The sequence below is a fragment of the Camelina sativa genome, chromosome 16, assembly GCF_000633955.1.
Source record: "Camelina sativa cultivar DH55 chromosome 16, Cs, whole genome shotgun sequence".
NCBI lineage: Eukaryota > Viridiplantae > Streptophyta > Magnoliopsida > Brassicales > Brassicaceae > Camelina > Camelina sativa.
In genome coordinates, this window is record NC_025700.1 from 8,297,220 (window position 1) to 8,321,430 (window position 24,211).

General features: G+C 35.6%; 3 protein-coding genes across 4 annotated transcripts; 1 reads left to right on the forward strand and 2 right to left on the reverse strand.

Annotated features, from left to right (window-relative positions):
* Positions 216–5,440, reverse strand: LOC104753480. The gene is made up of 10 exons (XM_010475729.1): positions 5,145–5,440; positions 4,721–5,084; positions 4,143–4,432; positions 3,627–3,996; positions 3,506–3,574; positions 3,059–3,438; positions 2,805–2,995; positions 2,529–2,723; positions 1,476–2,381; positions 216–1,363 (listed from the first exon to the last, which is right to left on the reverse strand). Exons 1-10 carry the CDS (start codon positions 5,438–5,440, stop codon positions 216–218), a joined length of 4,209 nt encoding a protein of 1,402 aa, XP_010474031.1.
* On the forward strand, positions 15,820–18,098 carry LOC104750164. Of its 2 annotated transcripts, none has more exons than XM_010471916.2 (5): positions 15,820–16,413; positions 16,493–16,634; positions 17,028–17,187; positions 17,591–17,748; positions 17,837–18,098. In XM_010471916.2, the coding sequence occupies exons 1-5, from the start codon at positions 15,900–15,902 to the stop codon at positions 17,853–17,855; spliced, it is 993 nt and encodes a 330-aa protein (XP_010470218.1). In that variant the 5' UTR covers positions 15,820–15,899; the 3' UTR covers positions 17,856–18,098. The 2 variants fall into 2 exon arrangements, with proteins under 2 accessions (XP_010470218.1, XP_010470219.1); XM_010471917.2 differs by having other exon boundaries at positions 15,821–16,413; positions 17,591–17,743.
* On the reverse strand, positions 19,921–21,107 carry LOC104750165. Its single transcript, XM_010471919.2, has one exon. The coding sequence runs from the start codon at positions 20,873–20,875 to the stop codon at positions 20,228–20,230; it is 648 nt and encodes a 215-aa protein (XP_010470221.1). The 5' UTR covers positions 20,876–21,107; the 3' UTR covers positions 19,921–20,227.

Below are 24,211 nucleotides of genomic sequence, written 5' to 3' on the forward strand. Positions count from 1 at the left end.
CCTTTTTTTTTTTTTTTTTTTGTCATCTGATAGAAACTTAGAATCCAACAGAGTACATAAGAACTTAAAATCGAAAGAAATAAAAACAAAGCCACCTGATAATAAAGTCAATCGACTCTCCAAGTGAAAAGACAGCAAACAAACCAAAGCAGAAGCCAAGAGACTCACACCACTTGCCTCCATCACGCTTATGTTCCTTTCATAAATCAACCATCCTACGAGACCATATCTACCCTCACTTGATCATTGAACCAAGATGGGCCTCCAAGTGATAGATACGACTGCCATCTACCATCTCCTGTGACACTCCTCGCAATAGCTATTGCCACTTTATTTGCTGACCCAACCACATGATGACATTCCCAATATGTGAATGTTGCTAAGATCGTGTGAATGTCCCGCAATACGACGGCATATCTCGGCCACTCACTCGGTTTATTAATCGCAGAAACCGCTGTTGCACTCTCCAAAGCGACTTCCACCCTTGTCACATGTAAAATCTGTAAAGCTTCCAAAGACCACAAAATGCATCGCAGATTTGCTAAAATTCTCGTCTCAGCAATCTGAAGCGCACTTCTAGCATGATATAGAACTTGGCCCTGGCTATCCCTCGCAATCCACGCCCCACCAACCATTGTTGAGGTATTTCGCCAGGACGCAACAATATTACATTTCACAACACCTAATAGTGGCCGCCTCCACCTTACCTCAATACTTACTTTCTTTCCCTCCCAATCCTTGGTGCATAACCCAATACTCTCTTGAGCAGCTAACCATTCGGATGATTCCATAAAAGCTTTGGTCACCATCTCTTGAATATCCATTTGCTTGCCCTGAAAAACAAAGTTGTTCCTCCATTTCCATATACCCCATAACAACCACGGTAACACCCTGCGTATCTCCTCCGGGTATTCTCCATCCTGTATCAAACTCACCAAAAAGGACCAATTCTTCACCACATCATGCTCAGAGAAACCGTCAGGAGGAACTGGAATATTTGACAGCGCATAAATTTGTCGAGCTACAGGACATATATTCATCATGTGGCATATCGTCTCCTCAGTACTGCCACACACCATACACCTCGTATCCAGCATTACTCCTCTTGATGCAAGCCTCTCAGATACCGCAAGAGCCCCAGACAACATTCTCCACAGGAATGTTTTAATTTTTGGCACCGTCTTCAAAGACCAAACCTGTGCTTTCAAAGCATTTATCCTCACCAGCTCCTCTGAAGGAGTTTCATATATTGTAGGCAAGGTTCTGAGTAACCAATATCCACTCTTAACAGTATAGGCACCAAGGGAGTATACGGCCAAATGAATCGATCCATCTTTGTTTCCGCAACGTCCATTGCCAGAATCTGTTTAGCATCATCCGGGGGGAACAGAGTATGAATCTTATCTATGTCCCACTGACCATCAATTGAAGACCGCAAATCAGCAACCCGCAAATTCACCGTAAAGATAGTTTGCCTACGATAGGGAGCTCTAGGGTTTTCTCAAACAACCACTTCTCTGTCCAGACATAGGTATCCCTACCATTCCCAATTATCTTCATTAGTCCTTGCTTTAGTAAATTCCGTCCATGTATAATACTCCTCCATGCATAAGAAGGCCGCGACCTCGTACCACACTCCAAAATGGACGATTTCCTGAAATATCTACTCTTGTAGAATCGAGATACAAAAGACTCCGGATTATTCATGATTTGCCATGCCTGCTTAGCAAGCAAGGCCTGGTTAAAATCAGCTAAATCTTTAAAACCCAAACCACCCTCACTTTTTGGCTTACATAACTTAGACCAAGCAACCCAAGCTATCTTCGTCTTTCCCTGGCAATTACTCCACCAGTACTCGCACATGGAGCTTGTGATCTTCCGACAAAGATGCTTGCTAAGTCTAAAGCAAGACATAGCATAGACCGGTAACGCCATTGCAATAGACTTAAGCAGAATCTCTTTACCACCTAGGGACAATGATTTAGAATGCCATCCCTGTAATCTCTTTTTGAGCTTATCGCCAATAAAGGCTAATAGGGCTTGCTTTGAACCACTGAAACACTCCGGTAAACCCAGATAGGACCCCGTACCACCCTCCGCTGAGATCCCTAATGTCTGTTTGATCAAAACTTTTACAGTATCCGGAGTTTTGCTACCAAAGGTAATCGCAGATTTTTCAAAGTTTATCTTCTGGCCAGATGCCTTACCATACAGGTGTAAACAATTCAAAACCTCCTCACACTCTTCCTTTGTTGCTCTACAGATGAGCAAGCTATCATCAGCAAATAGTAAATGCTGAATACTCGGACATACTTCGTTGAAACTGAAACCAGTTAGTCTCCCTTGTGTTTTCCTCCTTTCCATCACGTGAATAAGGGCCTCTGCACATAATATGAATAAAAAAGGCGATAAAGGATTGCCTTGTCTGATCCCCCTCTCAGGCTTAATATAACCAAAGGCACTCCCATTGATTAACACTCAGTAACTTACAGACCGTACACATATCATTATCCAGTGAACCCACTGACTATGGAAACCCATTCGGAGAAAGATTTTCTCAAGGAAATCCCATTCAACTCTGTCGTATGCCTTGGACATTTCTTTCTTAATAGCGACATACTCAGTGTTGAACTTAACATGAGTCCGAAGGCCATGCACCACCTCATGAGCTATAAGGATATTGTCTGAAATTAATCTCCCTGACACCAAAGCACCCTGAGTCTCTGAAACCAGTGATGGTAAGAATCATTTTAACCTCGTACACAACACTTTGGAGATGATCTTGTAGAGCACCGAGCAGAGACTAATTGGTCTCATATCCACCATCTGGTTAGCATTATCCTTCTTCTGAATCAAGCATATCTGCGTGTGGTTCCAATCCTGAGGAAGGACTCCAGTATCGAAGAAACCTTGAATCTCCTTAATAACATCATTGCCAACTATGGACCAGTAGCGTCTAAAAAACGCCCTTGTCCACCCATCAGCACCAGGAGCACTGTCACCCTTGATATTGAACGCAGCCTGTTTAATCTATTGAGCTGTAACCGGGGATACTAACTGTTGATTCATCATATCTGAAACTCTTGACTCCATTCCCTCCAACAACTCCTCAAAGTTACAAGGATTAGTGGATTTAAACAAATCCGTGAAGTACTCTGCAACAATATTTCCTTTGGAACCCTCCTCAAAACATTCAAACCCATTTTTATCAAGTAGAGAAATGAACCTATTCTTAAGCCGCTTGAAATTCACACACCCATGAAAACACTTGGTGTTCTTGTCACCTGCCTGAAGCCAAGATTCACGGCTTTTGGATTTCCAGTATATCTTCTCTTCTCTGAAAGCAACCGACAATGCCCATTTGAGTTGTCGCAAACGTCTAAAGTTAGGGGAAAACTTTGTAGCTTCCTCCTCCAAATCCCTGCGCAAAAGCTGAATCTGAGTGAGAGAGTTAGTAGGGTGGGTTCTGTTCCATCTAGACAAAGCTTTCTATAGCGGGTTAAACCATGTAAGACGGAATTGCCTTGGCTTTCACCTTCCCTAGTCCACTGTTCTTTGATAATCTCAAAAGTTTCTGGTTTATTAATCCATCACTTATCCAAGATAAAGTGCCCTCTAAACCTTACTTCCTCTCCAACAAATCTTGTGATGATAGGTCTATGGTCTGAGCCAATAAGCTCCAAATACTCTGTCCTAACTCTCGGGAAAAGATCAAACCAGCCACTATTCCCAAAACTTCTATCCAACCTACACTGGACCCACACATTGTCCCTTTTACCACCCCACGACAACTTATTACCACAGCTAGGAATCTCTTTGATCTGACTGCCTCTCGCCATATTCCTGAACGGGTAGAAAGTACTCTCCGGTCTCCTCGGACCTCCCATCTTCTCAGAGTTATCCATGATTTCATTGAAATCACCAGTAATAAGCCAAGGATCATTTCTTAGGATCCCAATACGAGTTATATGTTCCCAAAACTCCTCTCTAATGTGTCTAACGGGATCACCATATACAAAGGTAATATAAAACACCATTGACCCTTGACATATTCTCGTATCAATTATTCTCGAGTCTGACTGCAGGATCTCTACTCTATATAAATTCTTCCAGAACAAAGCTAATCCCCCACTGAAGCCAACCGGATCAATAATGTGGACACTATCATATCCCATCCAATCTTTAACTCCCATAACGTTCTCACTAGAGTTCTTTTCCAGGAAGTCGTCCTTTTCTGAACCTTCTTCTTAACATCTCTCAAGCTCTTTGGTATTACATCAGCTTGACCTACATTGAAGCTCGCAGTGTCACTACGTCTGTTCTCCATAGGATTGAGCATTAGTGCACTAGAGGTCGGGTTACTGGTAACTGGTGCAGCCATCATCCTCTGTTGTGACAACTCATCCTGGCCACCAGTAACACCAAGACCAGCCTCCAAAGATGCATGTTAATAGTTAAAAACCAGGCCTTTCCCCTTACCAAGATCATTGGTAAGCGTAGGAGGAGCTTCTAGACGAAGCATTGTATTTTATGCTTGCGAATCTGATGCAATTGAGTCTAAAGTTGCCCGTAGAGTTTGTTCTCTCTGTTCTATCAAGGATGGATCTCCAGACCTCATATACTTCTGCATCTCAGCTAGAACTTCCGGTGCAACCAAATTTCATCTTGGTTCACTACTTGTATGTGATGGTTGCTTCAGCAGAGGTAAGACAGCATTTGCCAGATCTTTAGGAAACCAATGATCTCTACTAGATCCCCGTTCAGACCCTTCCAGGTTTGGAATTGTACCTTTGTTCCCGCGGATAAGGAATGAACACTTTTGCTTCTCATGAGTGAGGCGCAAGCAGTGAAAGCAGGATTTACGGACTCTTTCATATTCAATATTCACCACTGCAAGCCCACCCTTCGGCAGTTGGACAGACTTTTTATTAATCAGGGGATTAGCCGCGACAAAGATAACTTTAACCCTGACAAAAGCATTATACTGGGATTTCTCCGGGTCGAAAGCGATTTCCTTCACATAGCCAATTCTTCCCGCTACAGCTTCAATCGTTTTGAGAGTCAGATAGTTAACCGGAATATTACTTAATATAATCTAGACGGGGAAAGTCCAGAGAAAATTTTCCGGTGGAACTTCAACCCACCTTTCCAGAATCATGCCCCATTCATCAAATGTCCAAAAACCCGACTTCATGACCCTCTCATGATCACTCTCTAGCTGAAAGATGAACTGAAAGGTATCATGAGACAAGGTTATCCCTCGGACTCTCTCATATACTCCCCAAACCCGTGGCATCTTCATTATCATCTTCGCCATCTTCTGAACCGACGGGTTTAACAATCGCCCTGGCAGGCTCAATTTGCACTCAACTGCCACTCTGAAATCCCCTTCCTCGGTAAGGATAATCGGGCTGTCATCAGTAATCGACATCGACTCCATAGCCAGTTGTAGGTTTGCTTCCATTAGCAGTAAAAATAACTCAAACTCGGCCGTCGAATCGTGTCTATCACCCCAGATCCCTAATATTGTCGGAGGCGGAAATAAAAAAGCTAAGGTCGCCGCAGAATATTGAAAAGATTGCGAGGATATTCGCCTAATATCCATTGAAACAAAGAGATTTTGGAAATCTTGTGATATCCCGAAAGATTCGCAACCCATAGTTGCCTTTTTCCAGCAAAGAGATGATCTTTCCGGCTGTATATCCCTTCTACAAGAGAGAAATGAAAGACTCTAGCTGAGCCCGAGAGTCCTAAGCTAAACATTTTGTTGATATAACTCTCGCTTGAAATCCCAATCGGTAAAACTTAGAGTTAAAAAATCCATGTGATGATAGATTTTTTAAACAAGATAAAAGAAAGAAAAAAACAAAAATCGGTAGTAAGCGAAAAAAAGACTAATAAAAAGAAGGGAATTGTCATGGATACCATCATTTTTAGTTTTTGGGTCAAAAATACCACAAGACCCAATAATTTCCATTTCTAATATTTATAATTAAAACATCTGACGAAAATACCCTCACATTTTTCAAACCCTCGTTTGCGTCTCCTCTCTCTCGAGACGAAAAGATCTGATCATCAGACTCTCGTCGCCTCGCCAGTCTAAATCGCCGGCAAATCTCGCTGGGTTCTCATCGGATTCTCGTCGTCTCTCCGTTTCGGGAATACTTTCCTTCGACTCGCCGTTTCGGGAATCGTGACGCCTTAAAGACACAGAATTCAAGTTCTCCAAGAGATCTGATTCAACAAACTCGACTCGACTCGCTTCGTCTCGTCAAGGCTGTAGTTAAAGGTAGCCACCATTCTCTCGGATTTCGTTTTAGGATTATTTTTCTTGATTTGATGTGTGTCTAATTTTGATTTTGTTAAACCCTATATCAGTTCGATGCAAAATTAAGTAAGATTCTTGTGGGTTTCAATTAAATTCTTGTTGTTTTTGAGTTTTTGTGGATTTCATGAAACAATATCTTGAAATTGTTGTGGGTTGTAGATTATTTCAGTTTTTAAGTTTCATTGCTTTTATGATTTTGATTGTGTTATTCTCGGTTCGAAAATGATTGACCATTTTTTAGTGTGTTATTCAGGAAGGATTGAATAAAAATAAGGGAGTAAAATAGATAATTCATGATGGATTACACTTATATGATTTTGAGTATGTATTCACCTAAACAATTTCGGCGAAAAAATCAGTAGATTCTTATGATTTTCTAGTAAGAAAATATTCTAAATTGTGGGTTACAATGTTGATGATAGTCATGGCCAAGAGCGGGTTGATGTAACAAAGGGGATGATAGTTTTGTTGAGTACAATGGCGATGCTAGAGTCTGATGCAAGTTTTTTAAAATTCATGAAAGCATCTATATAATTTAGGATCACTTTCCTGACACAATATGTGTTTCTTCTCTTACCCTTCTTTTATTTATTGTAGAATATGAGTGTGTGTGTGATTTTAAATTCCTTAAATCCAAAAAAAACTAAACAAATTGGGGATAATAGAGTTGGGTGTTATTTAGTTGTCACTCTTTGACTAGCTACTATGAATTTCTGTTTTTTTGTGTAATTTTGTGTGTGATTATGATGGCTTTCCTGACATGTTATGTGTTTTACGCAGGTTATGGGTGATTCTTTCCCTACAGATATCAAGCTTCCTGAACTTTGTTTCAACATAAGAGAGGAACGAAAATCAGACGTGAAGATAAACCAGTTTCCAGACTACGATAGCAACACAAAAGTGAAAAGCATCCTCTCAGTTGCAGAGTATGAGAGGATCAAGAATTCCTTCATATGACCTATTTTGAAGGTTATCAACAGAGGACTGATGATGTCAGGGAAGATGGTGCACTGTTTTTTTAGCAGGAGTTTAAAAGTATCAAAGAAAAATGAACTACAGCTGCATTTTGGAGGACAACCTATGAGATTCTCAATAAGAGAATTTCATATGGTCACTGGATTGAAATGCAGTGAACGGGGAGGTGATGAAGATCAACGGCAGAATCGTTATAACTGGGCTAACACTGAAGATGCTCACACATATGAAGATGTTTTGGATATTCTACGAGAAACTGATCCAGAGGCAGCATATGAAAGGTACTCTCCTGCGATGCTGATCCTTATTGAAAGCATCTTTCTGCAGAGGTACAAAGGTAACAGGCTTCCGCAAAAAAACCTTAAGAGAGCTCAACATCTGGATGTCTTGGTTAATTATCCATGGAAGAAGGATGCATATAATATTCTGATTACATCAGTAAAGAAGAATGTCCCTTCAAAACTGAAGAAGCATAAATATGAATTACATGGATATCCGTTGGCATTGCACATTTGGATCCTTGAATCAGTTTCTATGTTGAAGTCATCTTTCAGCACATTGAGTGTGCTTGAGCGACCAACATCATATTTGTGTGAAAAATACACACATACAGTTAATCTGTCGATTGCTCAAACGAAGAACATTGAAGCATCAAACCATGTAAGTTATATTATCTTTAATTTCAAGAAGGACTAATACTAATTTAGGACTGTCCCACGAAACATAAATTGTTTTTGTGCAGCTTAAGGTTATTCACATATTACCATCAATACCGGATGATGCAGAAGATACAGTCTTCTTGGAAGACACTCCTGACCAAGATTTGAATTTGTTGGTAGACGCGTTGAACAAGGGCTACAAACTGAAATTTGAATACTGGCAAAACAAAGCACTAGATTTTGGGGAAGTGATGGAAGACATTGCCATCAGATCATATCAATTTCATAACAAGCAGACCCTAAAGCCACCTTCGTTTGTAGTTTCACTAATGGAGAGACTAGACCAACTGTGCAACATTGTTACAGATGGATTCAAAGATATCATTTGCAGATTATCGAAAATAGAGGAGAGTCTGGGAAGATATAAACCTACCATTACAGACGATCAGGTAAAACATATTTTTTTTTTCAACTTCTAGCTTCCTCTTTAAGAATTTTTTTCATGCATGTAACTGCTAACCGTTTTTATTTTGTGTTGTAGGATCTACACCAAGATAGTAGAATGCCTCCATTTACAAACCCTCCATTCCCCAGTTCTCCAATTACAAATCCTCCATTCCCTAGTTCTCCATACGCTGAACAAAATACAGAGCATGTGACTAAGGTTTACGACTATCAGATTCCTAAAGAGGTAAATAATTGGTTTCTTATATGTAAATTGAATTTTAGGGAAAGTAGTCTTAATCATGTACTAAAGCTTCCTAAAAACATTTTGCATTTGCAGAGTGGTGATGGGATCCGTCCTACTAACAGTTCTCCAATTGTAAACCCTCCATTCCCCAGTTCTCCATGCGCTGAACAAAATACAGAGCATGTGACTCAAGTTTCCGACTATCATATTCCTAAGGAGGTAATAAGAGTTTTTTTCTTACTTGTATTTTCAATATTAGCGAAAGTATTCTTAATTATGCACTAAAGCTTCCTAAAAACGATTTATATTTGCAGTGTGGTGATGAGATACGTCCATCTAACAGGTCTCCCACTGAACAAAAATCAGTGCACGTGGCTCAGACTTCTGAGACTCAGAATTTTGAGGAGGTAAGAATTGGTTTTGTACTTTTATTTTGAATGTTAGGGAAAGTATTCTTAATCAATGTACTAAAAGCTTCTAATGTTTTTTTCAGCTACAATTGTGGCAAGAAGTTGAAGTTAGGTATGAGAACAAATGGAGCACAGGAAGAGTGCAAGCAATTCTTGAAACAGGAATCATTGTTTTGATGGACAAATCAAAGAAACAAGACTTTTTTGGAAAAGAACAAATACGGTTCTACCATAGAGAGAAAGAAAGTGAACCAAATCCATAAGTTTTAACTGCTGAGGTAAATGAAATGATACTTAGAACTTTTTAAAAATATTCTAACACATTATATTGACAAATGAAATAATTCATTTGCAGTTCTTTACTCCAACCGTAACCCAAACGGAGGAGTTAACTGAAAAGCTCAATTTAACAGATGAGGAAATGACCTAAACTGAGGAGATGACCCAGAAGCTCGATCCAGCTGTTGATGTAAGATTTATTATACAACTTTTTCCTGTTATTTAGTTTTATAGGAAAGTCTTCTTAAGCTAATAAAGGTTCCTAAAACGTTTTTTGCTTGTAGGGTAATGAAGAGAACCTTCCTCAGGAAGGTGATGACGAAGAAGATGACAATCAAAGTCATCATGCAGATGAAGGTGAGAATCTAAATGCTGGTCTTGATAAAGAAGAAGATGAAGAACAAAGTCATCATGTACCAGAAGGAGAAAACCCAAATGATGGTGATGATGAATAAGAAGACAAACAGAATCCACAGGAGAAGGTATAGCATCAACAACACCATCTGTTTTTAATAAGGCAAACAGAATTAACAACACCATCTGTTTTTAACTTTCTCATATGTTTTTATGTTACAAAAGGAAATCAAAGATAAATCATGTGACGAGGGAACATCATTCGATCTTAAGTGTTTTAATTCACCTGAGGTATGTCAATTTAATTCACTTTTTGTTCGTTTTGTATATATCATTGTTGATTTTTGTAAAAAGTACAAAGAAGACATTCATAAACACGTTTCTTTGTTACATCTTGATTTCCGGAAAAAAGAGAAAGCTGGATAAGAAAAATAATATTGTTATTCCAAGAAAGAAGCAAAGAGTTGATGGTGATGGTGAGAAGCAAGAAATTTATAGTGATGGTGAGAAGCATGTTCCAAGGAGAAGCAATCGGCTCACAACTCCATCATTTTCAACCATTACTCCATATAAAGCACCAAGAAACCCTGCCACATCTGCTATTCATCCAAAGTTCAACCCTTTCATGTCTCCAACTTTCCATGACATTAAAAAATTAAATTCTTGGAAGAGCTCAAATATCAGACAAGGGTTAGTGTGATGTTTTAACAATTCTCGTCAAATTTTAAAAGTAAGTTTTTATCCAAGTATTTATGAAGGGATTAGAAAAAATCAAGATGGCATTTCTCAAATGCGCATCTTGTGGGATCGAACCCTTGAAGTCGAGGATTTTCAAGTGGGAGAGTAACCAGTAGGCCAAACCCTGTTATTCGAGAATTAGATATAAACATAATAATATATCCTGAAATATTCAGGAAGGGTTTACAAAAAATCAGGATGGCATTCCTAAAAATGCGAGGATGGAACCCAGGAGGTTCGAACCCGCGAAGTGGAGGACTTTCAAGTGGGAGAGTAACCAGTAGGCCAAAGCCTGTTATTCGAATATTGTTTCATAACATTAGGTAATATCATTAAATATTTATGAAGGGATTAGAAAAAATCAAGATGGCATTTCTCAAATGCGCATCTTGTGGGCTCAAACCCTTGAAGTCGAAGATTTTCAAGTGGGAGAGTAACCAGTAGGCCAAAGCCTGTTATTCGAGAATTAGATATAAACATAATAATATATCCTGAAATATTCAGGAAGGGTTTACAAAAAATCAGGATGGCATTCCTAAAAATGTGAGGATGGAACCTAGTAGGTTCGAACCCTCAAAGTGGAGGACTTTCAAGTGGGAGAGTAACCAGTAGGCCAAAGTCTGTTATTAGAGAAATAATTAAAAACTTTGACATATATCAAGAAATAATAACAATTTATTTTAGGAAGGATATTTTGTTATTTAGGATAACATTCTTTAATAATATAAAGGTATGTAATGCAAGAAATAATGATGCAGAAATGCATTCCCAACCTATAAAAACACAAAAACACAACAATGTGCGTATAAGAAACTGAAAGCTTTCATAAATAACAACATAAAGGTAACACAAGTTGGATCTGCTAAGAAACTTAATTATATTTAGGAAGGATTTTCTGAAATTCAGGATGACATTCCTTTACAGTATAAAAATATGTTGTCTTAATGTTTCACAGAACAGAATGACTACCCAATCAAATGAAAACTATTAATTCAAATTAAAGAATAGATTACTGTAAAGTATGAAACACATCATCCTTGTTGTGTCATCCTCTACCACACCTACAAAAAAATGAAAAATGTTAAAATACATATCCCAAAAATGTCACAGATTCAACATATAGCTTTGTTGTATGAAAGGTATCACTAACCGATAATCATATGGGAAGTCGGCATGTACTCTAATTGTGTCCTGATGTGCCACATCTATTGCACTTGTGGCTCTGAGACTTTGAACCTGGCACCCCAAATTCTCCAACAGATCGCTTTCTTTTTTATGATGGTCTCCCACTGTTTGGCTTACTAAATGGAGGTGCACAAAAGAATTCGTCTATAACATCAGGGAAAGTCCAATCATTTATATCTCCATTCGGGTGTATGCTTTCAGCATATACTTTAGCTCATGTCTCAGTCAAATAGCAAACATGAACAAACTGGTTTTCATCCCTATTTAAACGCTTGGCAGCAGCAATGGCGTGAATGCACGGAATTTTGTCGATGTCAAAAACACAGCAACTGCAATGCATGTTCTTCAAGTGAACAATAAACTTGTTAATGTTGTCCTTCACCACAAACTCGTCTTCATCAACTTGGAAAACGTCAAGTTTCATTGCATCTGAGAACCTTAATACAAACTTCTTCACTACTTGCGGCGTGACAAGCTTGTCATGTTTAGCAGCCTTTTCACGTCTCTCATGAAACCAGGAAGTCAAAGTTAACCTGATTGTCTCCAGAAGAGAAAGAACTGGCAACTCTCGTGGTTCTTTCAACATCGATTTAAATGACTCTGCAATGTTTGTTGTCATAATATTGTAACGATTTGAAGGAGCATAGGAACGAGCCCACTTTCTGAAATCAGCTTTTTGTAAATACTCAGCCAACTTAGGATTTTCATCTTGAATCTGGATGAATATTTTAGCAAACTCTTCACGACTATAAGCGATGGCTGCAGATTCAACAAGTGGCAAATATGATTGACCCTTGAAACTTACTTTGATGTTGTTTCCAAGGTGGTATTTGCAGATTCCGTGATGTGATTCTGGATACAACTCTGTAAGTGCTTTTGCAATAGACGATGCACGATCAGAGACAAACACCAAATCTGGTGCATCAGGTATGATAGTACGAAGACACCTAAAAAACCAATTCCAAGATTTTTCATTTTCGGAATCAACAATAGCAAAGCCTATCGGGTATAGGTGATGATCTCCATCTTGCGTTGTAGCTACTAATAAAGTTCCCTTAAATTTCCCCTTCAAGAAGGTACCATCTACTGCAATCACTCTTCTCAGCAAATCAAAACCTCTTATCGATGGACCGAATGCAATGAACACATATTTGAATTTATTACCAGAATCCCTCTCAAGATAAACAACTGATCCTGGATTTCTTTCCTTAGCCATGAACAACCATTTTGCTATGTTGTAGTAACTGTCCTCAGGAGTTCCTCTAACCAAAATCTGAGCTGCCTCTTTTGCTCTCCAAGCTTTTTTGTATTTTATATGAACACCATGATCTAATCTAACTCTCTCAATTATGTGTTTTAGCTTGAGTCTAGCCTTCTTTTCTGCAAAATGACTGCAGATAAAAGAGCCAAGAAGTTTTGCAGTGGCTTGCCTGTGGTTTGCATTCATGTACGTTGTATCACAATTGTGTTCTCCCATATACTTAATCACTACAAAGAAATCAGATGAGTTGAGCTTCGTTGCACGCATCTTCCAGCTGCAACTAGGATTGACACATCCCAATATCAATCTCGTTCTGTCTGACCACAAAGATCTGAACTCAAACTTGAACTTAAGTGCAAACAGCCGCATCTTCATCATCAACTCTGCTTTGTTTTTGAAATATTTCCCCTCATGTATATAATCAGACGCTTGAGTGTGATGTGAAAAACCTATAGGAATACCATCATAAATCACTTTTTCAGAAGTTGAACAGGTATCAATATGTGATTCAGAAACTGTGGCGCCACTTCCACTTGGTTCATGAAACTCCTACAAACATAAGCACATTTTAAATGTAACAATTAGGGAATGCCTTCATATCTGATAAGACTTTAGGATGACTTTCCTAACATATAGATATCAGACTTCATTTCACCATATCCTTCTTAATGAACAAAGAAAGATTATAAATAGATATATGACTATATTATATATACTCACATCAAGCACCTATTACAAAAAGCACTTCTGTATTCTATGATTTGTAAGACATTGTATTTTGAGTAAAAAAAATATAGCCTAATTTACCTTGGTTAGATAACGAACTGATGCAACAGATATATCACTATTCGAAAACTGAAAACCTTGAATGCATTGGATGTTCTCTAAAGTAGTTGACTGAGTATTACTTTTCTCTAAAGTAGTTGACTGAGTATTACTTTCGACATTGCCAGATTCAATAGGCAGCTACATTAAAAAAAAAACATCAAATATAGGAAAGACATACTAATGTAGTAAGAAAACTACAGTGTATTCACTTACTGTTACACATAAACGATTCAACTCAGGGTCATCTTGAAACTTCCTGATAAACGTCTGTACTTGACGATCATTTCGCAAATACATTGGTGGAGAGTCTTCTACCATCAGATTGATCCTTGAAGAAAGCCTATAGCTAAGTTTGATATCATTTACTAAACAATCAAGTCCATAATCTTCAATTAACATCTCAGCTAAAACCTTATATGAAATATTCTCATCTACTTCAGTAAGAGATCCTCCTTTTTTAGAATCAATTGAAAAATCCCAGACTCCTCTATCGTTTTGTTTCCACTCCCCACAAACTGAATATAACTCAATCATAGTCACTAATCAAGTTAGAGATCACCTTGCGATTGAGGCTAGATCTCGATCTGAATCGAGAGGAACCACTACCAAATTGAACTTGCGAATTGAGAGGAACCACTACCAAATTGAGCATGATCGATCACTAAACTGACATCAGAGCTAGCCAAAGTTGACAAATATCACTGGAAATGATGGAACACAACGACAGAGCTAAAAATCTCGTCGGGAAAGTTTCGAAGAAGATCTCGTCGGTAAAGTTACGAAGAAAATAATTGAAGTCTTAACCCAAGCTTATAAAATGTTAGGGTAAAATAGTCATTATGTTTATTAATGAATGATATAATTAGAAAAATAAGGAATGCGTGGTATTTGAGGAAGAAAAACTATTTAGGTGGCATTTTAGGGCATTTCTCTAAAAAGAAATGAAGATTAATTTGAGGAAAAAAAATGAAGATTCTTAATATTTTTGATGTGCTAAAACAATAAATTTATATTATGAAAGATGGTCAATTCTCTCCATTTGAATGACACGTCAGCAATCTAGAGAGTGCCACTTGTTTGTCCTTCTTAAAAGCAATATAAACCTAAATTAAAAGGAATATGAAACATTTTTCATGTCTTTTATTTCATTTTTCTAAATCACAAACAATTTCAATATTTAACTAAGAAATTTAGAGAGGTTTAGAACATGTCTCAAGAAAATAGATGCATCACCAAAAGAAAAAAGGTATCAAGAGTGAATCAAAAGAGTCACTTCTTACTCTTGGCGTAACTCATGAATGTATAAACATATGGTTAACGCGTTACAATTTGGTCAATAATATGAAGAGTTGCAGCAGTGATCGAGATATTGGTTAATATTGTAGAGAAATACATGAAACTTTGTCCTTAAATAATTAAATTTTTATATATGAAGAAGAATGGAGTTTTGTTCACTATCAAATGGAAGATAGTTGAATAAAATTGTAAAATGTTAGTTTAGAAAAATACAGAGACAAAGAAGAAGATAGTTGAAGAAAATCATGAATGTTTGTATTCATATTTTAATATTTAGAAGTTGTCAAAAATAAAATTATATGAACTTCTTATTAAAAAACAAATTCTAGTGTTATATTCAATAAATTGATAAGCTAACATGAATGTAAAATTTAGTTAACCAAAAAACTCTTTGTTACAAAATATGCATCCTTAGATCAAGCTTTTGTTTGATATATTTTTTTTGTCGTTTTAGACAAAAATTGTAGAATGATTAAATCTCTCAAAACAAGGTTGTTCATACATGTATCTAATAATTTAATTACAAAATGAGAAAATTTATGTGAAGTATTAAAAAAACTCAACATCAAATTATATTTTTCAAAATTTCTACAATTTAGAAAAACAAAAATAATCAATCTTTACATATACTAAAAAGTATATATACAGTAGCAAAATCATTTAAAAAAACGGTAAGCTATAAGCCTGCGCGGGTATTCATCTAGTTAATCTAATTTTGGACCGTTTATGCAATTTCTTCCCAAAATGTTGGAAAACCAAGAGAACCGGAAATAACCAGTTTGGAATTCGGATTCAGCACTGTTTTCAGTATCTCTTTCTATACCCAAAGCCGCCGCGCCGAGACACTTTTGAGAGCCCAATCGCGATTTGAATTTTGCATCGACGGCGAAAAAAAATGCGATCGTTAGAAGAGTTATCTCCGGTAGATACCCTAGATATCGAAGAGAACGGCCTCGCTCTCGTCTCACGCGTCAAGCTCTGTCTCACAATCCACCCAGTAGTCCCTTCCGTATCCAAACCCATCGACGAATGGCAACTCAAGCGATCCTTGATAGATTACCTCAAAAGCTCCGTCGTACCGTCGGTGACAGTTGCGGAGGAAGATATCGTAGTTCGCCGTCACAAGGACTTGAAGAAACGGAAGCGTGAGGAGCCAGTTGCTCATGGATCGTTGTTTATCCGCGATTTAGGGTTTCTTGATGGGAAGAAGAGGAAGAAGGAGAATGATGGAGAGAGAGATGTTAAGGAATTGGAGAGGAAGTTTCTTGATTGGAGGAAGGGTTTGGTGGAGAAGATGAATGGTATTGAGCTTAATTTGGAAGGAGTTAAGTATAAGCTTAGTGTGGTGCTTCCGATTTCAGATGATTTCGAGAGGTTGAAGAAGGATTGGGAGGAGTTTTACGCTTTTGGTAATTTGGGTTTATCAAATTTAGAGCTTGATTTATATGATTTTTGTTTTGGATATTTGATGTGATTGTGCTTTTGTAGGGCATCAAAGGGAGGCAAAGAGAGAGGCTGATACGATAATACTCAGAGGTGTGCCATCAAGATGGTTTGCTGAGCCAAGAGTATCATCAAAGCCTTCTATGTTGGTTACGCATACAATCTTCTCTAGCTTTGGGAAAATTAGGTACAGATTCTTTTCATCTTTCGTGTCCAATTTGATTCTGTTTGGCTGAATGTGACACTGTTGAAGTTAAGATTAATGAATTTGCTTCAAGAATGTGACACTGTGTGAGGGCTTGCTTATTGCAAAGTTCATTGGTTTTGTGCTGCTTTTGATAGGTTTCATTCATCTGCATTTAATCATAGTCTACAGTATTTGTCCATGTAAATCAACATTTTGTATGGAAATCTTACCTGACGACTATTTACAATCATTGTATTGAATTTGCTGTACGAAGTGTGCTCACAGTATTCTATTCTTCGGATCATTATTCTGTTTACCAATGAATCTGATGTTAATGTAATTCGGATAATTTATATAAATCCATGTTCAGATGCATTAACTCATCCTATATAGGAATCTTAATGTTGCTGAGGACGATGATCTAGGTAAGGACGGAGATGAGGATAGTGGAGACCTCGTATCAGGTCTACATTGTAAGATTGTGGTTCAGTTCGAGAAGTACAATGACTTTGTGAATGCCATGAAGGCTCTCTGTGGTCGCTCAATCGAAAAGGTATCATCTATATTGCAAAGAAGCATTTTAGGTTTCATTAGACAAATATTTTGGGAAATTTGGATCTGGTGACGAGCTTTTATCATTCCCAAAAATGATATTTTTGGAGACTTCGACTGAATCCTGCACTAAATTGTTTGGTTCTGCTAATGCTAGTGTGGTTTTGTGGGTTCTTGCTACTGTATCCGAAACTAAATAGTGTGATGTAACCACAGCTAAAAGTTTTACCGACTCTGTAACATCTGTATATACCTCATTCAATACTTCCTGTTTGATAGTCGATAGATTAAATGTTATGTGATTGTTTATGCAGAAAGAATTAGGCAACTGATATTTTTGTCAGAACTTCTCTTGTAGGAATTGGAACATAGCTGATATATTCCGGTTTTTGTCATTTGAGCAGGAAGGTACACTGCTAAAGGCAGACTATGAACTAACATGGGACAAGGTTGGATTCTTCCGGGACTTGAGGAGGACGTTGGATCACAGAGATGGCGGACACAGAAACGAGTCTTTTGGATACAATCAGGATGATTTACGCCGGAAAAGATTCAGGGTAACGTATGATTGTGATCATATAACTAAAAATGCTAAAATCCGGATAAAAGATGAGATTCTGACATTTTAAATTAAATCTGTTTATTTGCAGGAGTAATATACTGAGATGAGATCTAGAGAAACATGGGAGATGTTGTAGTGCTGCTCTCTGTCGTCTAGGTCTATGACAGGTGGATTTGTATTTTAAGATATTGTTTTGAAGTTTTCTAAGTTCAGATCTGATTTTTGGTCTTGCCGAAATACATTCACACCGGACTGGACTTGACTAGAATTTAATTGGGAAATAAATTCCCTTTGAAAAGTTGTTGGAAGAAACTTTGGCATGTCAATCAAATTGCGCTAGTTCGGTCTAACCTAGTTGTTATGTCTATAATTTTATAGTCCGACTCGAACGGAGCTAAAGCCAAGATATTGGTTATACTTTTCAAAACTTGCGTTACATGGTTTTGAGATATTTGATTTGGAAATTTTTTTAAAAAAATAAGCATGTACCTCTGAAAAAGAAATGAATCTGTGTGAATAAAATAATTTATTTAATGTCAGTGAATTGTTATATATCTAAATATTCTATTAAAATATCGTTAGGTCGTCGTTTGCATTAGAATGTTATTTTGGAATGATTCTAAAAATGTTTTATGGAACTCTTATCACCAAGTCAGTTTCTCTTTGGTTATAAATTTTAACAAGCGTCAAAATAGACTTCAAGGCAAGAGTAGAAGAGATTGATATCAAACTGCTGATAAAGTTGTTCACCATTCAAAATAGTCTTTTTATCTTTTGATTCATGGTTTGGTACTTTGGTACTATTCTTCCAATCTGGTTACAACCTTTTATAGAAGCTGATAAACGCAAAAATGTATATATTTCTTCGATAAATGAATTAATATATTGAGTTCTCTAACAACAACAAAAAACATACACACCATATTTTTAGTATCGGCCCTTTGATAGTTTATCTAGTTTATATAGTGAAGTTGTAAAAACTTCATCAAAAGAAGAAAAAATTAAGAGCAAAATATTCTAGAACCACGACCTTATCCATTACCAATGAACCACATTTCTAAAAAAATCCGATATAATAAGAATAAAACGAAGTCTTCTGAAGCGGACAAAATTATGATTATCCATAAACGACTTTAAATCTCAAAACTCCTTGAGAAGACCGTTACCTACATAAAACTTCCATCGAGGTCAATTGATCTAGAATCTCTCTGAGACACATTGTTTAAACTTAATGTATAATGTCATCCACCATCTACCTTTTTATCTCCATTAATTACGTACCATCGATCGATGATAGGTTGAAGTTTTTGGTTAATTTTCTATCGAATATCCATGCATGTATCACGTGTTCCATAGATGTGTCAAGGAAACTAAATTGAATTATAAGAAAACAGCTAACGAATTTATTATTTTTAGAAAAAAAATGGCAAATGTATTGCATCACAGAATCTTTCTTCATTTTTTTAAAAGAATATTGTTGATGATAAGATGAAACTTGCAAGTAATGCTTATTTAGTCATAATCACTCTTTATCACGATGACTACTCTAGTTATTAATACTAATCTCGTTGACGTATTAGTACGTATACTATTGATTTTACTTCTACGTTTTTTTTTCCAATAACATACGTACTAAATACATCAACTAGTTATTTCTAATTCAAATTATAATGTCGTTTATTAATGAAATTATGCCACCATATTCTTCATTAATTCTTGTTAATAATAAGTTGACATGCATGTGAAGTTTTTGGTTCTCCTATCAATCTTATCTTTCTAGCTTTAAAAAAATATATATATATATATATATATGGTTTGCACAAAAAAAAAAGGGTTTATCTATATACGTATCTGTCATTGTACTTATTTATATGTCACTTTCTATCGTTATTCTTTTAAGTTTCTTGATTGGTGTGTTATGGATTGTATTATCTATTGTTGGTGTACATGTCAGATATTAGTCTATCAGGTCTAAGGTAAAGTAAAACGGGTACAAGGTTATATGAACATTGTCATCTAAATTTGGCATATGAGAGAACTAGTTCATTCACGGTCTATTGTTTATCAAATTGTTGGGTTCAAGAACATGACGATCTATGGCCAATGGATAACTCAATCCACAACACACCAATTAAGAAACACAACAAAACATAGAAAAAGATGCCCAAAAAGTAAAAAAAAAGTTGGGATTTTTGTATTATCAGTTTAAGTATGCTTGAGTATATAATATGTAACATCTTGTAATTGCATATTTACATCTATAAACACTAAAAACCTAAAGAAAAAAGAAAAATAAAGATACACATGTTTCTGCTAATTCAGCTGTCTCTAAATTCAACAACTATGAACAAAATAGTAACCAAACCAAAAAAAAACTTTTGACAAAGACAACAAAAAAGAGGAAGAAAACTTTTTTTTTTCTTTGCTCGGTCACGCAGTTTTTTTCACGAGCAGCCAAAAAAAAAAAAAACTTGTTCTACTACTTGCGAGGAGAATGATCACGAACAGTTCTTGGATTAAACGATGCTCTGTTTTCAATACTCAGTTTCCTAGCGAAATCTTTCTTCTTCATCGCGTAAGACAGTGATGATGATCCGCTCTGTTCTTGAGTCGTCGGAACCAAGTACCAAACGATACAAGTGCACATAATCGCCACAGATCTTCCAAAGAAAGCCAAGAAAACAAGAACCAAGATCACAGTCACAGGAAAGAAACGATCCGGTCTCGCGATCTTCTTCAGCTTCTCGTTTATAACACAGTTCTGTTTCTGTTTCTGCTCTGTTTCAGGCTCTGTGTTCTTCTTGATCTCCTCTGTTTTCACTTCGTTGACTTCTTCTGTTTTGACTTTATCAGGAGTAACAACGTCTTTCTTCTTCTTATTGCTCTTCTTTTGAAGATAAGATGATCTGATCACGACGGGGACACACTCACCGGAGCTCGTGAACACGAATCGAACAAGAGGTGGTCCGCCGGAGTCGAGCTTCTTCGAGTATATGCTTTGTCTCTTCTCGTCTAGCTCCGAGAGAAGCTCAGAGAACTTGTCGAGTCCACGATTTGAATAAGGGTTCTTGTTTGCTTTTCTTGATGCTTTTGGTGACGAACATGGAGATCTAAATGGACTCACCATTGTTTTTTTTAACTTGGATCGATTTGATGATGCTCTTTATAGTTTCTTTAAATCTTGAGATGTGTTTCTTGAGGATTTGGTTTTTAAGAGACTAAAGAGACGACCTTGTTATTAATATAAGAGATTTGTATTAATATTTTATAAGATTTTTCACGCGACAATACTAATCTTTTTGTAACACTACACGATTATGGTTTTTTTTTTAATAGAGAAAAAGGTTTTAAGAATTTGACCGGATCTGATGAAGCGTTGTAACTTGGTCAATCTTTTAGATCTCAGAATTTTATACTCTTTTAATATGTGGATGACTGATTATAATAAGAAGCTTCTACGAATAAAAAGAACTAAAGAACATCATGGATCGCGTATGTGATAACGTTGTGTTGGTCTTGTTGTTTGACTTCCTTGGAGAAGAAGTTAAAAATAAGTCTTTTCGTTCATAGATTTCCACAAGTAATTTTATAATCAAAATTTAGTTGGAATTTTCTAAAAGTTTTTGTAATTTAATGTCTAGAGATATCGATTGTTTTCGGCAACTAATTTGATGTTTGTGTGACTGTGTGTATGTTATATATATATTGGAAGGGAAATTTATAGGTTTTTAAATAGAATTTAGCAATCAGAGATTCTGGTTAAGCAGTTCTAATTAACATAAAGCATTTGATAGTTTGTAAATTAATTTTCTTGGTTGTGTAAGTGCTTTTTCAGAGTTTGGTAAATATAAACATTGTTTAAACAAGAATTAGGTTAGTCAACTTAGTTCGAAAGTTTGGGAATTATTGTTCACATAATTTTCGGTGGTTTTGATTATTTTTCTCGATTATGTAAGCACATGTGACAAATTACCTGTTTGTTTTGCTCGTTACTACGTGTTTTATATCATTAAAAATATTTTAGGTTGTCGCTCTGTGTTTAGGACTTTAGATAATTATTATATACATATATACATATCATCTGATGATCCAGAAATCATTTCCAACTACATCAAGTTTAAATTTACTAACTAATGTAATGCTAAAAATGTTAGAGTTGTCAACCACTTGTCAATAAGATGTGTGTGATGAAAGAATGTAACAGATTTATATTGTTTACAATTCTACCAAATAATAGCCGAGTTATTTCTACTCCATCAAAATTTATTTTATTTTTTTTTGTATTTTGCGTATATACCCTATTACATTGGAATGTTTATGTTTTTGAAAACATTTTTGATACCAATAAATTTGACTTGTGGGAAAAAAAAAATCATACCATTTTTTTTTTCTCCAAAAATCATACCATTTAAGGAGGCATCATCCCCTTATATTAAAAGAGAAGGTAGAAATTTAAATATAAGCAAGTGGTGTGTCTTGCGACAGCGTCTGGTCCCCTCCAAAAGAGATTGAACATTGCATCTCTAGTTAGTTCAATTCTTGTCTTTGAGGGTGGGATTAGGATACATTAACCCAACTTTATACCCTTTTGAAAATATGTATAAATCCATATCTTCTTAGTGCAAAAAGAAAAAGAAAAATATAAAACTGATATTAAGGAGTACTTGGTTTTTAATAAAAAAGCTAAAAGTAAAATAATAATAATTGAAAGTTAGTAATAAAATAGTATAATATATCGTTAGAAATTTATTCAATTTTTTGTGAAACAAAATTAAGCTTTTAAATTTACACTCTTTATCAAGTAGGTATAATATTTATTAATTTTATATGCTTATTAGTGGATAACATATATGATGGATAAACTGTTTATGTGTTTAGCAAATAAATAAATAAATATCAAAAATTCATTTATACCAATACTTATACAATAATTTCAAACTTCTCCAGCTTTTTAAAATATTGGTTCATATTACTTTCGATTTGTATTTACGATATAACTTTATGAAATTATTTTCTAAGTTTTAACTTATTAATTGTTTATATCAAATAAAATAGTATATTAATGCAAGACAAAATAAAAAAATTAATTACTTTTTAATATGTGTAAAATTATCGACAAGTAATATAAATTGGAGGGAATAGTAGATAAGTATAACTATAGCTGTTTTCAGCACAATTCTATATATATATTTTTTTGTAATTTGATTTTAGCAGTTGAAACAGTATACAATAAATATAATTTCTCCAGTACATAAAGATAAAAAGAATAAAGTTATTTGAAAGTACGTTCATACCTGTTGACCATAGTATAATAACTGAAGTAGAAAATATCATTTGTGACAATTCTTACAAAGCAGTTGCAAAAAAAAATATATATATATATTTTTCTATCACCTAAACTAGTGTCAAAATCATCACAACTTTCTATGAGTTTTGGATAAAGGTCTACAAGTAAACTGCTTAATCATCATCATATGGTTTAGTTTAATCAAACTATCGAATTGATGGAATAATATAGAATTGGCTCAATGACATCAAAATACATAAATCAAAGAGATGATGATGATGATGATGATGTTAGCCTTTTTTTAAAAAAAAAATATGATGATGATGAGGATTCATTGACTATCATCAGTTAAAAGACTTGAATTGATCTTCTAGAATCATTATCTCCTTGGCTCTAGATTTTTTTCACATTAATGGTCTCAAGAAGTAGTTCACTCATACCTTTTTTCCATTTACAAAAGTAAAAGATTCTTATTCACACACTGCTCATCATATATATTTCCAAAGTATACATGTTAATTACTAATTAGTTTTACTAACACATTTTATTTCTATCATTTAAGTTAAATTTAAGTGTGTGATAGACATTAAAGTATAGTATCTCTCCACAATATTTGATTAAACTATTTAATGGACATTTGATTAGGTATATAACAAAAAACGACTACAATCTATGAATCCAATTGGAACGCAGCTTAAGGAGTAAGTTTAAATTCAAGAGTAGGTATGAAAGTCAAAAAAACATTGTTTAGAAATGTACAATACATTGGATTTGGAACATTCTATTGAAAACTCCAATATGCTATATGCTATTATTCATACTGTGTTTTATTTAATAAAATAGTTATTTATCTCAAACAGTGTATATTTCTGGCAACTACGCGTGTTAATATATCTTCAAAAATCAAAATCATATTCAACTCAATGTTTTGAAGTTACTTCTAACATTCGGAAAACTTTAATCAGATGAAAAATATATTGGCTTTATAGAAAGCACTAATAATACGATCAGAGGTAAAAGAGTATGAAGTTTAAGGACACACACACTTATATACAAAACGTTACAGACACTTTAGCCTCTCCACGATTGAAAAGTGGAGAGGCTTTTCAATCGTGGCCGTTTCTCAGACGATGCGAAGCATGATCTTGTTTTTTTTTTTTTTTTTTTTTTTTTTTT

Excerpts from the sequence above, each read along its gene's own strand:
- LOC104750164 (XM_010471916.2), top strand. The coding sequence starts at position 15,900 with ATGCGATCGTTAGAAGAGTTATCTCCGGTAGATACCCTAGATATCGAA. Across the intron at positions 16,414-16,492 it reads GGAGGAGTTTTACGCTTTTG|GGCATCAAAGGGAGGCAAAG; the intron begins GTAATTTGGGTT and ends GTGCTTTTGTAG. Across the intron at positions 16,635-17,027 it reads TCTAGCTTTGGGAAAATTAG|GAATCTTAATGTTGCTGAGG; the intron begins GTACAGATTCTT and ends CATCCTATATAG.
- LOC104753480 (XM_010475729.1), bottom strand. The coding sequence starts at position 5,440 with ATGGAGTCGATGTCGATTACTGATGACAGCCCGATTATCCTTACCGAG. Across the intron at positions 5,085-5,144 it reads TGGGGCATGATTCTGGAAAG|TAATATTCCGGTTAACTATC; the intron begins GTGGGTTGAAGT and ends GATTATATTAAG. Across the intron at positions 3,575-3,626 it reads CAAGATTTGTTGGAGAGGAA|AAACTTTTGAGATTATCAAA; the intron begins GTAAGGTTTAGA and ends TTAATAAACCAG.
- LOC104750165 (XM_010471919.2), bottom strand. The coding sequence starts at position 20,875 with ATGGTGAGTCCATTTAGATCTCCATGTTCGTCACCAAAAGCATCAAGA.